The following is a 16,900-nucleotide window of genomic DNA, read 5'->3' on the forward strand; positions in this document are numbered from 1 at the left end:
TTCCTGGCTAGGTCTTTTACATATACTTTATATTTATTTATTTATTTTAAATAAATAAATAAATATAAAGTATATGTAAAAAGCCTCACGTGGTTAGTCAGCAAGGCGTTCAGGTTGCTCGGAAAAAAAAATTGGCTCTTGTTCCGTATGTGCATACATAAGTTCGCGCATTGAAGTTAGGATCCCTTTCAGTGCTACAGATGATTTGGAACGTGTTTGCTCGATTGTACAAAGAAAAGCGCAAAACGAGTGCGCTAGAAAATATGGTTGTGGTGTACAGCAGCACTATCGAAACGCAAGGCGCTGGTGTGCTGTGCGATGTCAGTGCACGTTAAAGGCAGCTCTTTCTTTATTCTTTCACTCCCTCCTTTATTCCTTACCTTACGGCGTGGTTAGCGTGTCTCCAAGGTGTGAGGAAATTACTGTGTCATTTCCTTTCCTCATAAAACCAATTCCGGATTACTATTATTATGTATACCTCCACTAAGTCACCTCTTTCTTCCTTTCTTCTTGCACTCCTTCTTTCAGCCCTTCCCATACGGCGCGGTTCGGGTGTCCACCGATATATGTGAGACAGTTACTGCGTCATTTTCTTTCCTTAAAAAGCAGTTTTCATTTGCAGGAAAGCGGAGGACACCCCACTGTGCTGTGCAGCAGCTGGCCAGAGCCGTCATAAACGAGGAGCTCCAGGACCATCTCCTCGTGTACACCGACGGCTCGGTGGCCCGCGACTTTGCAGCTGCGGTAGCGGAGACAACGGCCGTGCTATATCTTCTGCCCATATTTTGCAGCATCGCTCTCTACAGGAGGGCTTGCAGCTCCCGTGGCCAGACTTTGTTTCCGAGTGCAGCACATGACTGCACCATCACTGCCGTCTGGGACGGAGGCCATCAGCCATTGGATGCCCCGGCGTGACGTCACATTGACTGAGGCTACATATTCTGCGACAGTTTCGTCCAGCGTCACTTGGCAGCTGCGGTAGCGGCGACAACGGCCGGGCTATATCTTCTGCCCATATTTTGCAGGTTTGCTACCAGAAATTTTCATTTACTGCATGTAAAACTATTCAGTGTGAATCCGCTACCATATTGCTGCCAAGCACTTTGTTGCGCGTCTTGTTTTGGAGCTGATTTGCATTTTGTTTGTCAAAGTCTGAGAAATGACCAAAGAGCTTCAGAAAATGTTTGAAGACTTGAAGCGTGAAATAAAACAAGAGTTTCGCGATATGAGAGAAAGTATCGAGCGAGACCTCAGGAAAGATATCAGAGAAATTAAGACCAGCATGGGCTTTATTAACAAAAGCTATGAAGAAATAAAAGATTCTGTTAAAAGACTTGAAACAGAGAACAAGGATCTGAAAGAAACAGTAAGAACGCTGCTAGAGGAACGTCAGGCTCTGTGTGCACAGGTAAAGGAACAAGAGTCCCGACTTATGCAGACCGAGCAGCACTCACGGTGTTTCAACATTGAAATTAAAGGAGTGCCACAAATAGAAAATGAAAAGTTGCAAGAACTAACGAAAAAATTGGCTCAAGAAATTGGCATGCCTCTGGCGGACGCTGACATTGAGGTTTGCCATCGTGTTCTGTGGGGACCTGCCCTGCAGCCCCCTGAGTTTGCTTTCCCGCGAGGCACCGTGCAGCAGCAGTCTCACCCCGAGGATGAACGCGTTCCCTTGCCAGTTACATTAACTGGCAAGAGAGGGCGCCAGCGTCGCTGCGCGGGAGACTGCTGAAGCCCGCCCGCGGGAGATGGGCTCTCTTCGGCCGGGATAAGGAGCCTGAGCGGACGCGTCGCTCGGGGCTCCGCTCTTCGCCGACGGGGCGAAGAAGCGGCGGGGAGACAGGCTCCCGTACTCGTCCCGTCCGGCCTGCGGAGTTTATATCCCTTGCCCTAGCGCGGGCGAACATTCGCTCGGAACCTTGCTGGTGAGTCGGACGCCCTCGATTCATTAGCGTACCTTGTTGCTAGCTGGCGTTATTGTTTCTGTAGCAATAAATGCCTGTTTGTGTCAGCCAATGTGTCGTTCCTTTGTTCCTCCAGAGCAAGGCCCGCCGTGGTCGGCGAGCGCTCGGTAGCGTACGCGATCACGGGGTGGGGTCCGGGCGGCTTTGAACCGTGTCAGCCGCGATTGAGTGGGGAGAAAGTACTTGTCTCCCCATGTCAAACCCCACATCTGGCGCCCAACGTGGGCCTGCTCTTGGAACATTGGACGACTGTCGGTTCGGTTCGAGGAACGCTCTTTGTCCGGACTTGACAAGTGCTAGGCCTAGAGTGAATTTTGATCGCTAGGACCTGCGGCATGCTTTCTTGAGTGCGAGGTGTATTGCGCTGCAGCATGTTTGAACTTTTCGACATCCTCAGCACATTTTTTTTCCCTGGAGTTTCTTCGCAGATGTGGGGTTTGACATGGGGAGACAAGTACTTTCTCCCACTCAATCGCGGCTGACACGGTTCAAAGCCGCCCGGACCCCACCCCGTGATCGCGTACGCTACCGAGCGCTCGCCGACCACGGCGGGCCTTGCTCTGGAGGAACAAAGGAACAACACATTGGCTGACACAAACAGGCATTTATTGCTACAGAAACAATAACGCCAGCTAGCAACAAGGTACGCTAATGAATCGAGGGCGTCCGACTCACCAGCAAGGTTCCGAGCGAATGTTTCGCCCGCGCTAGGGCAAGGGATAAACTCCGCAGGCCGGACGGGACGAGTACGGGAGCCTGTCTCCCCGCCGCTTCTTCGCCCCGTCGGCGAAGAGCGGAGCCCCGAGCGACGCGTCCGCTCAGGCTCCTTATCCCGGCCGAAGAGAGCCCATCTCCCGCGGGCGGGCTTCAGCAGTCTCCCGCGCAGCGACGCTGGCGCCCTTTCTTGCCAGTTAATGTAACTGGCAAGGGAACGCGTTCATCCTCGGGGTGAGACTGCTGCTGCACGGTGCCTCGCGGGAAAGCAAACTCAGGGGGCTGCAGGGCAGGTCCCCACAGTTCAGACTGTCGGAAATGCTGCCTCGCCTAACATAATTGTGCAGTTTACACGCAGAGCTCAGCGTAACTCTTTCCTGGAAAAAGCTAGGAAGTGCAGGCTTACGGCAAATGACCTGGCGTTAGAACCGAACAACGACATCTTTGTAAACGAGCACCTGTGCCCAGCCATGAAACGTCTCTTTGGTGCTGCAAATGCAGCGAAAAAAGCACAAGGCTGGAAATACGCGTGGGTCAAGAATGGAAAAATCTATGTTCGCAAATCTGATACCACACCCGTCATCCCTATCACCCGCGTGGATGACCTGTCCAAAATAGCGTAAAGTGCTTGCACTTATCTAGCTTTGTTGTCCAACAATTATGGGTTTTCTGCCGCAAGAAATTCAGAAGTTGGTTCTGACCAAAAGCCAGTCCTATCCTTTTTTCACCAGAACGTTCGCTCTTTAAAAATAAAGAAAGTGAAATGAATGCTTTGCTAGATCTTTTCGAAGTATCATTCACGGTGTTAATGCTTACTGAAACATGGTATGAAGATGAATCGGGGCTGTATTTCAATCACCTTGTTATCAATGTTTCTTTCGCAATCGTCAGGACAAGAAAGGTGGCGGTGTTTCTATTCTTGTAAAAGAGAATGTTATCTGTGATACTGAAGAACGTTTCTGTGCTGTCACACCTGATTTTGAGGTGCTTACTCTACGCCATCTTGATAATCTGTTTTGCGTGGTATACAGGCCACCGTGTGGTACTTTTAGCCGATTTTTGGCCTTCTTAGACGAAGTTTTGGAATATGTTGTGGAACAGAAAGTGAATATCTTTTTGGGTGGAGACCTGAACGTGAACATGCTTATACCTACGCCTAACCAAAATGAACTCAGCCTTACTCTTTCTGCATATGAGCTGTCCAATGTTATCACTTATCCAACATGGATCACAGAACAAAGCTCTACTTTATTGGATGTATTTATTACTAATATTAGCACTGACACAATATTCGCTCGAACTATTTATACTAGCATGAGCGACCATCTGGGAATTTTTCTATTGGTAGATAGGCCATTTCCGATCAAGTGGAATAGAGAGCAAACTACTTATCGCCAAGTAATTAATCCTGCTCGCCTTGAGTCATTCCTGTGCGCAGTTGAACAGCAATCATGGAACTCCGTCTACACATGGAGTGATAGTAATACTGCATATTCAAAATTTATAAGCATATTTAAAGATATATACCACCTACATTTTCCGTTAGTGCAAGTGAAGAAACCCAAGAAAGCGCGAAAACCCTGGTTAACGCGAGAGTTGTTGAATATGATTAAGCATAAAAATGCGTTATTTGCCAAATTTGTAAGAACAAAAGATTTAACAATACTTGCACAGTTTAAGACCTATCGAAATAAAGTTACATCTAAACTAAAGCAGGCTAAAGATTCTTTCTTAATACACATGTTCCGTGATGAATACGCACAACGTCCAGATATTGTATGGCGCAATTTGAACTTGTTGTTGCATCCCAGCATTAATGCATCTACACTTGATGCCCTTACGCATGACGGAAAGCTACTCTCCGGTACTTCTTTGGCAGATGCTTTTAACCGTTTCTTTATTGAACAATGTAGTGTAATTAACCAGAATGTGAGTATCTGCCGAAATTACGCTCAGTACGTACAGGGAAACGATAGTACGCAGTCCCTCTTTTTAGCCCCAACTGATTCAGCCGAAGTTTTCGCTTGCATAAATAACATCAAAAATAGCAAATCACAGGACTCGAATGGTATGCAAATACTGCCGGTCAAGTATGTTCTCGACGTCCTGTGCCCTGTTATTACCTACATATTCAACTTCATTTTATCCACTGGAATTTTCCCTAAGGAAATGCAGATTGCCCGAGTGGTGCCAATATTTAAGCGTGGAGATAAAAATTTACTCAATAACTATCGACCGATTTCCCTACTTCCTGTGCTTTCTAAGGGCATTGAGAAAATAATCCATACCAGAATAACTTCATATTTTGATTACAATCGCTTATTCCTTGACTTTCAGCATGGCTTTAGAAAGCATAGATCTACTGAAACGGCACTTCTAACAAAAATAAATTATAATACAGGCATTTAGAGAAAATAAACTCGCTATTGGTATTTATATCGATTTTACTAAGGCATTTGACCTCATTAATTATGATGTCCTTCTCTTTAAATTAAATAGGTATGGTGTACGTGGTGTAGCGCTAACTTTATTTGAATCCTACTTATCACACAGAGATCAGTATGTAGATATAAACACAGCAACTTCTTCTACTCTCCCTATAACATCTGGAGTGCCTCAAGGAAGCATACTTGGGCCATTACTGTTCTTAATTTATATAAATGATATTTGCTACAGCACAAGTAGCGCTCATGTAGTATCATATGCTGACGACACATCTTTCTTTATCACAGGTACTTCCGAAACAGACGTCGAAAAACAAACAAACAATGCACTTATTCAACTCAGTTTATGAGCAGAAGCAAATTATCTACGAATAAATCCAGTGAAGACTAAAATTATGTTGTTCCGTCCTAAGGGAAAGAAAATATCGCGACCTATCAAAGCCGTATTCAATAGCCAGCCTATAGAGCTCGTTGAGTCCGTAAAAACACTGGGAGTTACCTTTTCAAGCAATTTAACTTGGAATACACATATTGATTACATACGTTCAAAGGTCGCCTCAGCCCTTGGTATACTTGCGCGGTTTAGGCACATTCTTACAATAAGGGTAAAGATCATACTTTACAATGCGTTAGTACTTTCTCATTTGCAATATTGTAACATAGTGTGGGGCACAACAGGCATAACAAATCTTAACAAGATACATCTGCTTCAGAAAAAAGCAGTGAGATGTACTGACAATGTACCACTCTTTTCTCCCACCAGGAATATTTTTGTAAAGTATGAAATCCTTCCAATATTTGCGTTATATACTTATAGACTACTATCATGTTACAAATCTCACCTAAAACACCCCGAAAACCTCATCATTTTGCTTGCACAACTCAGAGAAAACGCCAGCTGCCGTGACACAAGACACAGAGAAATTTGGTTTACCCCAACACCAAGAGCCTATTATGTGAATCAATCCTTATGTTATAACCTTCCAATTCTGCTGAACAGATTAAACGAAGAAAATTTTGACATAACCCGAAAATCAAAACACGAAATTCGGGAATACTGCCCGGAGAATTCTTTTCCTTGAGAATTTCAGATGCAATCTTTCTGATTATTATGCACCATTCTTTGTATGATTATCTATGACCTTTTCATCGCATCGCATTTTATATTGTCATTTTTGCATGATGTGCATAGGTGGCCGGCGAAGTGTTGATTTATTTACTTTTGCTTTGTATGTATGTATGTTTGTTGTATGTATAGCCGTCGCTTTTCCTCCTGTACTGCCGGGTATGTAAAGGAGCCGGGACCATTGTCAAGCTGTCGCCGCAGCTTTTAGTCCCGGCTCCTCCTTTGTAAGAAAGGAAGAAGGAATAAACTTCAACTTCAACTTCAGCTGCTCCCTTGCAGCGGCGGCTACCATCCCCGCCCTGCGACTGCACAGCCAGCAACACGCAACCTTCCTGGGCTCCTTTACCACAACGGAGTTGATGGGGATCCGGCTCGGGCTGGACCTGCTGCTCACCCTCGGCCCTACGCCGCCAGGAGTGCTCTGCTGTGCGACTCCCGCGCCGCCCTTAGCCGCCTGCAATCTAACGGCCGCGGTACCCCACTAGTGCGGGAAATTCGCTCGCGCATCGAGCGCCTCGCGCAAAGAGGATGTGGCGTGCGTGCACAGTGGGTGCCCGGTCACTGCGGCATCGCCGGCAACGAAGAAGCTGACGACCTCGCGACCGCTGCACACCAACTACCTGCTAGCGATCTGCCCCTTGCGCTGGAGGACGTGCGTGCAGCCATCCACGACCATCTCCAAAAGCAGCACCCCGACCCACGCATCGCGGGAGGTGAGCGCATCGACAGTGTCACCGGCTGTCGCGCACTTACACGGTCACAACGTGCAATGATCCTCCGCGCGCGCATTGGCGGCGTGTGGCCCGGGGAACGACGGGTGCGTCACGGAATCGCGACGAGTGATGTGTGTGACGGATGCGGTGCAGTGGAAACACTAGAACACCTGCTCCTTCACTGTGCCGCGTTCGCCGATGCTCGTCGCGATATGCTCGCGGCCTATAGGGCGCAGGGCGTACTACAAGACTCCATCAAGACGCTATTGTAGCCGCGGCACTCCACCGAGTGTACGGCTCCGAGCCGGACGCCGTATGGGTGGACGCCGCCTGCACGGGTGATGAAGCAACCGCAGCCGTGGTGGACTGCTCTTCATCCGCCGTCCTCACACTACCTCTCCCCCCTGACACCACCCCAGAGGCTGCAGAGGAAGCCGCCATCGCAATTGCCATCACCCGCACGGAAGCCCAGTACATTTTAACAGACTCTAAAACTGCAATTCTAAATTGTGCGCGAAGCCGAGTCCACGTCCCTGCTTTTGGCATACTGGGCTCGCCCGATGCACCCCCACCCCGCCATGTAGAGCTTATATGGGTGCCTGCGCACTCCCGGAATCCCAGAAACGAGGCCGCCAACCTTTTAGCCCGAGGTTCTTTAAACCGGGTTCAGGTGGCCTCGGATCGGGGATTCGCGAGGGAGCGAATGCACTCGTTCAGCGAGATGACGCAGGCCTACAGAGCCTCGCGCCAGCTCTACCCTCCGCCCCACCCCTCCCTAGATAACAAACACGCAACACTCTGGCCTAAACTACAGACACACACACTCCCCTCACCCCTGACCCTAGCCCACTATCACCCCTCCTTCCCCACTCCTGCCTGCACCTTGTGCCCAGAACCATTCGCCTCTTCCCTCCACATGCGCTCCCTCTGCCCGGCGGACCCTCCCCCGCGCGGCCTAGAGGACCTCAAGACCTGGGAGGACTGGGAGACCCTGCTGCGCTCGGAGGACCCGGCCGTGCAGACAATCGCCACCGGCCGGGCTGCCAGTGTTATGGACCTTAAGGACATAAACACTGAGTGCAGTGGGGTCGTGCGGAGACCCAGGGGCGTGCCCCGACTTCCTCTCTAACAATAAAGTTTTTTTTTTCTCTCTCTCTCCGGAACCCTCCACTACGGCACCTATTTCTTCCTTTCTTCTTTCACTCCCTACCTTATCCCTTACCATACGGCGCGGTTCATGTGTCCAACGATATATGAGACAGATACTGCGCCATTTCCTTTCCCCAAAAACCAATTATTTATCTTCACTAAGTGCGTGAAGTTCGGACTTCCAACCAAGGGGAGGCAAAACGACTGTTCTCATTTTTATTAATTAGCGTGAATAAAATTGAGTGTCATACGTGTCCGAATTAAATCACTGCTGAAGGGGAGAGAGGGCGTGTATATCAGGAACAAATATGCAGCTGGAAAACGAGTTTGTGAGCGCGAAATTTGTAGTACCATTTTTCCAGTTCCTTCCGTTCATGTAACAGTTGAGGTCAGGAAGCGAAATTTATTGAACACTCCGTATAAATCTGAAAATCTAATAGGTGGTACACACAACAGGTTTTACGACCTTTTGTACAGGATGACCCACACTTAGCTAGAACACCTAGACACGCGATTTGTTCCCAAGCAGCACAGGTCATCGGCCCACTATTGCAACAGTATGGTCCCATCCTGGTCCATTGTAGGGCCAACTTTGCCAATACAGTTCCAACGTTGGGCCAATTACTTGGACTGCTTGGGTTGGATCTCTAAGCGTCAGCGGGGAGCTCCTCGCATAGAATCCTGCGACAGAGCCCCAGCACTGTGACAACGGGCCAGCTGTGTGATGCATGGTGTGGTGCTCCGAGAGGTGCATGAACTGGCGCCTATGTGTCCTTGTCCTTGCTAAGTCCGGTCCCCGCTGTACACTGAAGTGCATGCAGTAGTAGCAAAGTATACCGCACATGTGTAGAGTTACGACCGGGCAGTAAAGTTCAATACAGAGGGAAGTCTTCAGAGAGCACTCTTCTACGTTTAATAATCACAATAATCGTCCGAATAACTCCGACAGCCCTTATGCACTCTGGGACGGAAAAATGGCGCATCCGAAGGTTCAGTAGAAAGCTCTCTTCGGAGCGACGTCGCCTAGGTTGGTCACCCTGGAGAAAAAAAGAAAGGACAAATAATTAACAAGGGGGAAGTATAGGCTAAGTGGCGCAAGCTGCAGCCCAATACAAAGGGTAAAGCCATTATCATCCATCCATCCAGCGTTACTGTTGCATCATACAGCTATTATGTGTTGCTATTCAGCTATTAATGTTGCAGTGCGCAGTTAGCGGGGAAAAGGCCCTCAGCTGGCGGCGACATACCGCGATAAACGGACGAACAAGCTTCTTTTCTCTTACACTTTGAGAGGTGGTGCTTTATAAAGGCGAATTAGACAATCATTTCAGTAGTTCATGCTATAGCATAACCCACCCATCTCGACGAGTAAACGGACTGAGGCATTCAAACAGGTTCCATTTGGAAGCGAACGATGTGAATACAGAACAGAAAGGGTGGGGGGGGGGGAGGTTCGGTATAGCGCTCTGAGGACTTTATACAGCGATAAGAAATCACCCTGGCGTCTTATGCACTCCAGATTTTGAGGAGCTCATCCAGAAGGAACTGATGCGCGGTTTAATATCCTTCCTGTGTGAGATTTTACTGAAGAACGTGGGTAGTATTTTTTGGTTAGTGGTTTTTGGTCAAAGCGCAATACACAGCTTATTTAATGTGCAAGGTTTGTCAGCCGCCTCCTAACCTAGGTGCCACAACGGCCCCTCGAGCAATCCTGAGCCCTGACCGCCAGAGCCAACTCCAGTCACTGGAAGTTTTCTTAGTATTTTGATATTTAAGTGCAAAAGCTCTCACACGCTCACAAACAACGACCACTGAATCTTATTATCTTTGTATCCCGTGGCGTTGCCTAGCAACGGCGACACCACCAACCAAGTCAATAGCCCCGACCGGGAGTCGAACCCACGGCGGCGCGAACAGATCAGCTTCGCAGGCCTCTGCGCGAGGGCACTATAGGCTATCCCCGCAGTTGAACAGGCTTCATGTTAAACTGCAACTTACTCTCGCGCTGTGCACTGCACACTGTCTTCTTCGTTCACTAATACTGCCCATGCTTTCGCACTATAACCGGTTTAACCGAGTTAGAACCCTGACACTTTTGTTGTGTACTATTTTTTCTTCTAATGACATTTAGTTTTCTCACGAGCCGCCGTCATTGAAGGCATCATGTTTGCTGCCGCCCGACGTCACTAGCGAAAGAAGCACCACTGTTTCGATTAATTTTTGGAAGTCGTCCATCAAATGCATCTGAGCTGTTCTCTAGTCTCCTTTTGAACGTTTATTTAGGATATGAACTATGTTGATTGCTATAACCACTCAAGGCTTTTAGCCGGAAATCACTACCAAAGCCAAATTGGCTAAGATCATCGGATATGTTTTCAGCAGGACAAGTAATTGGCCCAACATTGGAACTGTATTGGCAAAGTTGGCCCTACAAAGGACCAGGATGGGACCATCCTGTTGCAATATTGGGCCGATGAGCTGTGCTGCTTCTTGTGATGCCAATGTAGAAGCCACGAAGCTTTCAAAGCTGACGATGCATGCTAGAGCACGGTGGCACCAAAGAAGCCTGTACAGCTTGCGGGCAAAGCATACCGCCTTTTTCACAAGATGTGGCGCCCTCTGATGAGTGGCGGAAATTCGTCTGCAACTGGTTGAAAACAAACGCACGTCGGAGACGCAGACGCGATCTGGGTCCGCGAGGAGCCAGCTGCATTTTCGGAGTGGCAGGAGCGTGCTTGACAGCTGCCGCCAACTGCCCCACGTGTCTGTCACTAACATGGACCGCGCATGCGCTGTTAAAGCTGGCGGTTTTGTTTTCAACGAGTGGAGCTGGAGGAGAAGAGGCGTGCACGCGCAAATCGGCCTTGTGAAAAAAGAAAAAAAAACAGCGGATTCACCGCGTACGCTCGCAGCTTCCTTACTCTATGGGTCGGACGCGGTTCTGTTCAAGCTTCTTGAGCTGCCTGTCCTGGATGTAGAGGATGAGCGAGTCCAGGAGAGAGAAGAAGGACATTCCCAGCCATATGCCCACGTAGCCACCGAGGTAACCGAACACCTCGATGAACTGCGAAGGAGGAAAAAAAAATTAGGGGTGATCGATTGCATTGATGCGGAGGAAATGCGATAGCATGCTTCTTTCATTCGGCAGTCAATTCAAGTTCTGATCTCTGTGCCAGTTCTGAGCTAATAGTCTTTCACTCCTTAAATATATTATTCCAGTTCTGATTCTTCTCGAGTTTCGACTACTCAACTAGGCAAAATGTGTCACACTCATAGATCGTGGCGGGACTTCATACTGCTAGCAGCGGTTCAGCGATGCACGACTGCACTGTTAGGTGGCTTTTTCAAATGCAGCCACTGGTATGGCTTGTGAGACACAGGTTGCTTTCTCGAGAAATGCTAGAAGTAGCAGCCCCCGCAAGCTTCATTTTTGCACAGATAGTTGTTCAAGAGGCTGTATACATTTTGCACATAGGCCTGCTGTGGTCTGAGTTGATTCTTTCTTAGTCATTTTCAGTTTTGATGAGTCATTCTTCGTCCGGCGTCTCCGTGCTCTCCCCTACAAGTAGAGAGGGGCAGGAGGAGAGTAGGACGGTTGGCAGGCGGCTGGTGGAGACAGGCAAATCCTCCTTAACACCAACCGGAACGTGGAGACTTTACTCAGACGGTGAACCCGCCGGATAGTATTCCCCTTCATGGTCGTCCTTATGATATTGAAGGATGTGAGAGCTTGCAAGACAGGTAGAACAGTGGACGGACGGACGGACGGACGGACGGACGGACGGACGGACGGACGGACGGACGGACGGACAGACAGACAGACAGACAGACAGACAGACAGACAGACAGACAGACAGACAGACAGACAGACAGACAGACAGACAGACAGACAGACAGACAGACAGACAGACAGACAGACAGACAGACAGACAGACAGACAGACAGACAGACAGACAGACAGACAGACAGACAGACAGACAGACGGACGGACGGACGGACGGACGGACGGACGGACGGACGGACGGACGGACAGACAGACAGACAGACAGACAGACAGACAGACAGACAGACAGACAGACAGACAGGAGGGCGGACGGACGGACAGACAGGCTAGCGGACAGACGGTCGGACGGGCAGGCAGACAGGCGAACGGACCGGCAGACAGGCTGACGGAGAGATAGACAGATAGGCTGACTGAGAGACAGAATGACATACATGTATTCGTGTGGGCAAAGAAAAAATAAAGAAAAATAATATTGCCCAGTCCGCACCGCCTGACGACGACGCAGGCAGGCTGACGGAGAGACAGACAAAAATACTTTAACAGGGTCAAGTAGCAGCTCTTCATAACCTTGAAAGAAAATGCTGTCATTGCATTGAAACGACGGCCAGTGTCGAAAAATTTATGCGGTGTTTGAGACCTCCCAAGCAGAGGCATAAAAGCTTTAAATATAGTCTGGTATAACTTCCTTCGCACAAAAAAAATTAATCGCGGTTTTGAATGATGAAGTTGCAGCACTGACTAAAGAAGACCCCAAGCACAGTGTCTATACCTCTCCACCTCTGTTTTTCTGCAGTACACGTCACCAAGCTTCGCGTGTTTGAGTACGCGAACACATACGACCACACGTGGCGGTAGCGCTCACCGTAAACTTCTTGAGATGTTGAAGAATTGTGTGCTTCTCGCTGGCGAATAGCAGGTTGATGGTGAACAGCTGGCTGCAAGTAAGAAACAATAAGCACTTGATTCACTTTAAAGCATAGGCCTTCTCTTCCAGGGAGAGAATGATGGGTCATTCTTGGAGGGGGTGGCTTGGAGGTATCCCATTTAAATCGTGTATTTTTCGCATTTTTCGTGAAAGAAATGAGTTTTCCTGCGCAAACCTTCTGGCTTGGAGGTTGTTTCTCTCCCCCCCCCCCCTCCCGTAACCGTAACTCTGCTTTTGTTTTGCTCATGCACTTTCGCGCACCTACATTCGATAAAGAGCGCAAAGGCGTCTAAAGAAGCAATAAAGCCCGGCACTTAAGTGGCTCATTTGGGGCCTTCAGTATATGGGAAGACATCGGATAGATGGTATCAGCGACCACATTTTGAAGTGAGCCATTTCCTGATTGATTCTTTCTTTTGCCTCTTTCTTAATAACAGCAGCCTTCTGTGACGTAAGGGCTGACAGCCAGGCAGTGCTGGTTATTTACTTACAAGACGGTCTTTACACGCTACGGCCGCAGGCATTAGTAATAGACCTTTGTGTCGAAAATCTGCAGGTGTCCAAACACCTGCTTTTCAGACGGTTGCGAGCGAGTGCCGAGAGTTCCTGGGACCGCTTATATATAATTGGTTTTTTGGAGAAGAAAATGGCGCAGTATCTGTCTCGCATATCAGTGGACACCTGAACCACGCCGTAAGTGAAGGGATAAAGGAGGGAGTGAAAGAAGAGGTGCAGTAGTGGAGGGCTCCGAAATAATTTCGACCAACTGGGGATCTTTAACGTGCACTGACATCGCACAGCACACAGGTACCATAGCGGTTTGCCTTCATCTAAACGCAGCCGCCGCGGTAGGGTTCGAACCCGGGAACTCCGGATAAGTAGCCGAGCATCCTAATCACTGAGCGACCGCTTCCCCCATGCATGGTTCAAGTGCAAGCAACAGTCCAGGGAACATTATGGCTTCTCATCGCGGCTTATAATTTAACTCCACCTACCTCTCTGGGCGCTTGGGAGTAGTATCCTCGTAGTCCTGAAAACATGTTGAGCACTTGTAAAAACTTCCTCAAGAGAGCTATGTTGTTGGAAAAGAAAATTTAGCACCGTCATTGACTGGTGAATGTCGTTGTAGCTTAGCGTATGCGTGGTAAACTCATTGCGTAAAGAGCGAACACTGGTGATGCCTCATCGTGGAGAAGCACACATCTGTGTCTATCACTTTCTCCACAAGAAGAGCACGTCTCCAGAAAACTCCAGACTGATTCAGGCTCTCCCGTAGATTCAAAGAGCACTTCATAGATTTCTTCAGCGAGGTCGGGAATCCCGAAAATTGCAGTTAATTTACCTTTTTACCAGTCAGTGCACACCTGTTGAGAGTCTGCCGTCGGTGTCACTCTAAACAGAACACGCAGCACACGCCGCACCAAGATTGAGCCACTCTACAGGCAGGCGCGAACTCATGCTTTATTCGGCCTTCAAGTAAATCAAGACATTAGATAAGGAGCAGTGCAGGATCAAACATCGGAATTGGTTCCCACAAAAAGAAATATTTTTATCATGCCCCGATGTGTCACCGTGCACATATAATTTACTCGGGACTATTTGTCGGTGATGTCCCTGAACAACATGGTAACAATTCTATAAACATGAAGGAACATCATTTGGACACAGCGTGACTCTGATAGATTTTTTTGGCCGATGTTTCTCTAGGAAGAAGTGAATGTCGCAAGCTCACGCGTACATCTTTTGGACATAGCTGATTGTGAATGAATGAATGAATAAAACTTTATTTTCGTTTCTTTGGGTTTAGCGGATTCCGGACGTCTTCATCTTCCGAGTTCCAATGGTCGTGAACAATTTTTCGGGACGAGACTTTCTGCTGAAAAATCGGCTCATTCCTTCCTCCACTTTTTTGTTGTTGCCTTCGTGACATGGCACATACGCAAGACGGGGGGGGGGGGGGGGGGATTGGCCAGGATTCAGTGAGAAGAGCCCAAAGAAGAGGGTGAACTGGTGCCAAGCTAATGAGTGTGCCTTGGGTGAAATATCAGAGTAATTAAAAAGGAAAGAAAAAAACAAAATATCGAGAGAGAATATCTGAATATCCTCCACTTACCGTTTCCTCTGCTTCCTCGTCTTCCACGTTTTCCTTTTGGCCTTGAGCAGTGATCTGCACCTCGTACGTTATCTCCCTGGAAAGGCCCCAAGCGAGAGTAGACGAAATTTTTTCAACGCTTCCCGAAGCAATGTTCAAGGGCTTTTAAGATGGGCTTCCTTCGTAAAGTTTGTCTCCTAGCCGTCTAGACAACAGCGTAACAATGATAAGGAAAGGCTCACTTGCAAGGCTGACGGCACTTTTTCAAGCACTTCTTGGTGAACTTTTGGGACACGTCCACTTCGGCGCATTGCCCTATGGAGGAAAGAGGAAAGATACCTTTTTAATCAGCAGCTGTGGCTGTACTGCATTCGATAGTGAAGGGTTCTCTCAACCTCCATGGGCCTAAGGACGAATAGTTCCAGTGATCATGGTGTCTGAAGCCAGTGCCATGAGTTCAGACAGTAATACTTGTAACAACCCCTGTTTACCATGGATTGTAGTTTCTCTTTACCTCTATCTTAACCGCCTTTCTTCTAATTCACACTGGAGCACAGTCCAGCAAAGCAAATGAATTCTAAAGTCAACGTTCAGCCTTCATTGCACGTTCTTTTTTCAGCTTTTTACTTTTCAGTACCACTAGATGAGCTGAGGTTAGCACATTTAGAAAAATAATCATTCACATTGAGACCGCCGTCTCCATTGATTAAAACCGTGCCGGCGCTATGCACCTCGCTTGTTTCAAGCTCTGGTAGAAGCTGATGCAAGGTTTGCTTACGCGGGATCTGTTAGATCCACCAACTTTAAAAAAAAGCACAAACGGTGCAGTAACTGCAGACAGCCGGGTGCAGACTGACTTTACTAATCTGAAGGCGAGGCTTTGTGCCGAACGATGATGTTTATAATAAACAGAGAGGAGTTCGTCGCTAGTTAAGGTTCGCCTGTGTCGTTCTGTCAGAGTAGGCAACTTATCTGGCCATGAAGAAAATTCTCGAGAGAACGCACTCAGCATTTTAACAATGCACGGTTGGGGCTCGATCATCTTTGTTTCGCGACAACTGTGAGCGATTAACCGGGTAACAAATTCGTTCGTGACTAAAGCAACATTGCTTTATAGCGAATCAACCGTCCATATCCTCGAGGACTACTGTGCCGCAGAACCCAAAGAGCAAGGTGCCATGCCTTCTGGCCTGATTCCACTCTACCATTATTGGCCGCCATTTTGACGGTGTTAAACGGTCGATTAATTTTCGTTTTGTACCAGACCCCCAGGAATCTACAGGATCGCACCATTTTGGTCGTGCGTGTGGGAATACAGCTGGTAATGACGCAGTATAATAAAAATCGTCTATAGACAGTCTATAGACTTCTTACAGTCTCTACTGCCTTCTTATAGATTTTTTGTCTATTCATAGTCTATGGACAAAAGTCTACTAAAAGGGTATGGCCATCAATTTAAAGATTGTCTATAGACAGTCTATAGGATTTGTATTGCCTGTAGACTGTTCTCTAGGGTTTGTCTGTTGAGAATCTATTGACTTTACAGACAGAAGTAAATGGACTGTCTGTAGACTGTCCAAAACATTTTTGTAAGGGTAAACTGTCGCATGCATCTGGCATCAACACGTATACTTACTGGTCTTGGTCGGGTCGCATATGGGCGCTCCTTCGAGGTCTCGATAGGCGTAGCGGCTGGAAATGCAGCCGCATTTCTTCATCCACAGCCTCATGCGACACTGTTCGTAGCACAGCTGCGCAAAGTGACAAAACTTACACAGCATGCTCTGTTTAGGCTAGTAAGCTGTAATAAGCCCATTACAACAAAAAGAAAAACATCCACAGGCATCAGTGTTAAGCAATGTGATACTGTCCTCAGGAGAAGTCAGCCTCATCTAAAACTCGGCACTAACGTCTCTTATTTTTTCATTGTTTTATGTAATAGAAGAAGATCAAAGAGTGAAGGCTATGCATAAAGTAACTGATCAA

At 47.9% G+C, this 16,900-nt stretch overlaps 1 protein-coding gene across 1 annotated transcript in view; it reads right to left on the reverse strand.

The window, feature by feature from the left end:
• Window positions 1–9,020: 9,020 nt before the first annotated feature.
• The window catches only part of LOC144102317 (uncharacterized), a 44,071-nt gene continuing 36,191 nt past the window's right edge, over window positions 9,021–16,900 (reverse strand). The window contains exons 10-16 of the mRNA XM_077635619.1: window positions 16,551–16,665; window positions 15,157–15,229; window positions 14,936–15,011; window positions 13,818–13,852; window positions 12,760–12,832; window positions 11,035–11,177; window positions 9,021–9,150 (exon numbers count right to left, since the gene is read on the reverse strand). Of these exons, the coding sequence (XP_077491745.1) occupies window positions 9,105–9,150; window positions 11,035–11,177; window positions 12,760–12,832; window positions 13,818–13,852; window positions 14,936–15,011; window positions 15,157–15,229; window positions 16,551–16,665 (561 nt within the window). The 3' untranslated portion in view covers window positions 9,021–9,104. The remainder of the gene's footprint in view (window positions 9,151–11,034; window positions 11,178–12,759; window positions 12,833–13,817; window positions 13,853–14,935; window positions 15,012–15,156; window positions 15,230–16,550; window positions 16,666–16,900) is intronic.

This window comes from Amblyomma americanum, chromosome 8, assembly GCF_052857255.1.
Source record: "Amblyomma americanum isolate KBUSLIRL-KWMA chromosome 8, ASM5285725v1, whole genome shotgun sequence".
Classification (NCBI taxonomy): domain Eukaryota; kingdom Metazoa; phylum Arthropoda; class Arachnida; order Ixodida; family Ixodidae; genus Amblyomma; species Amblyomma americanum.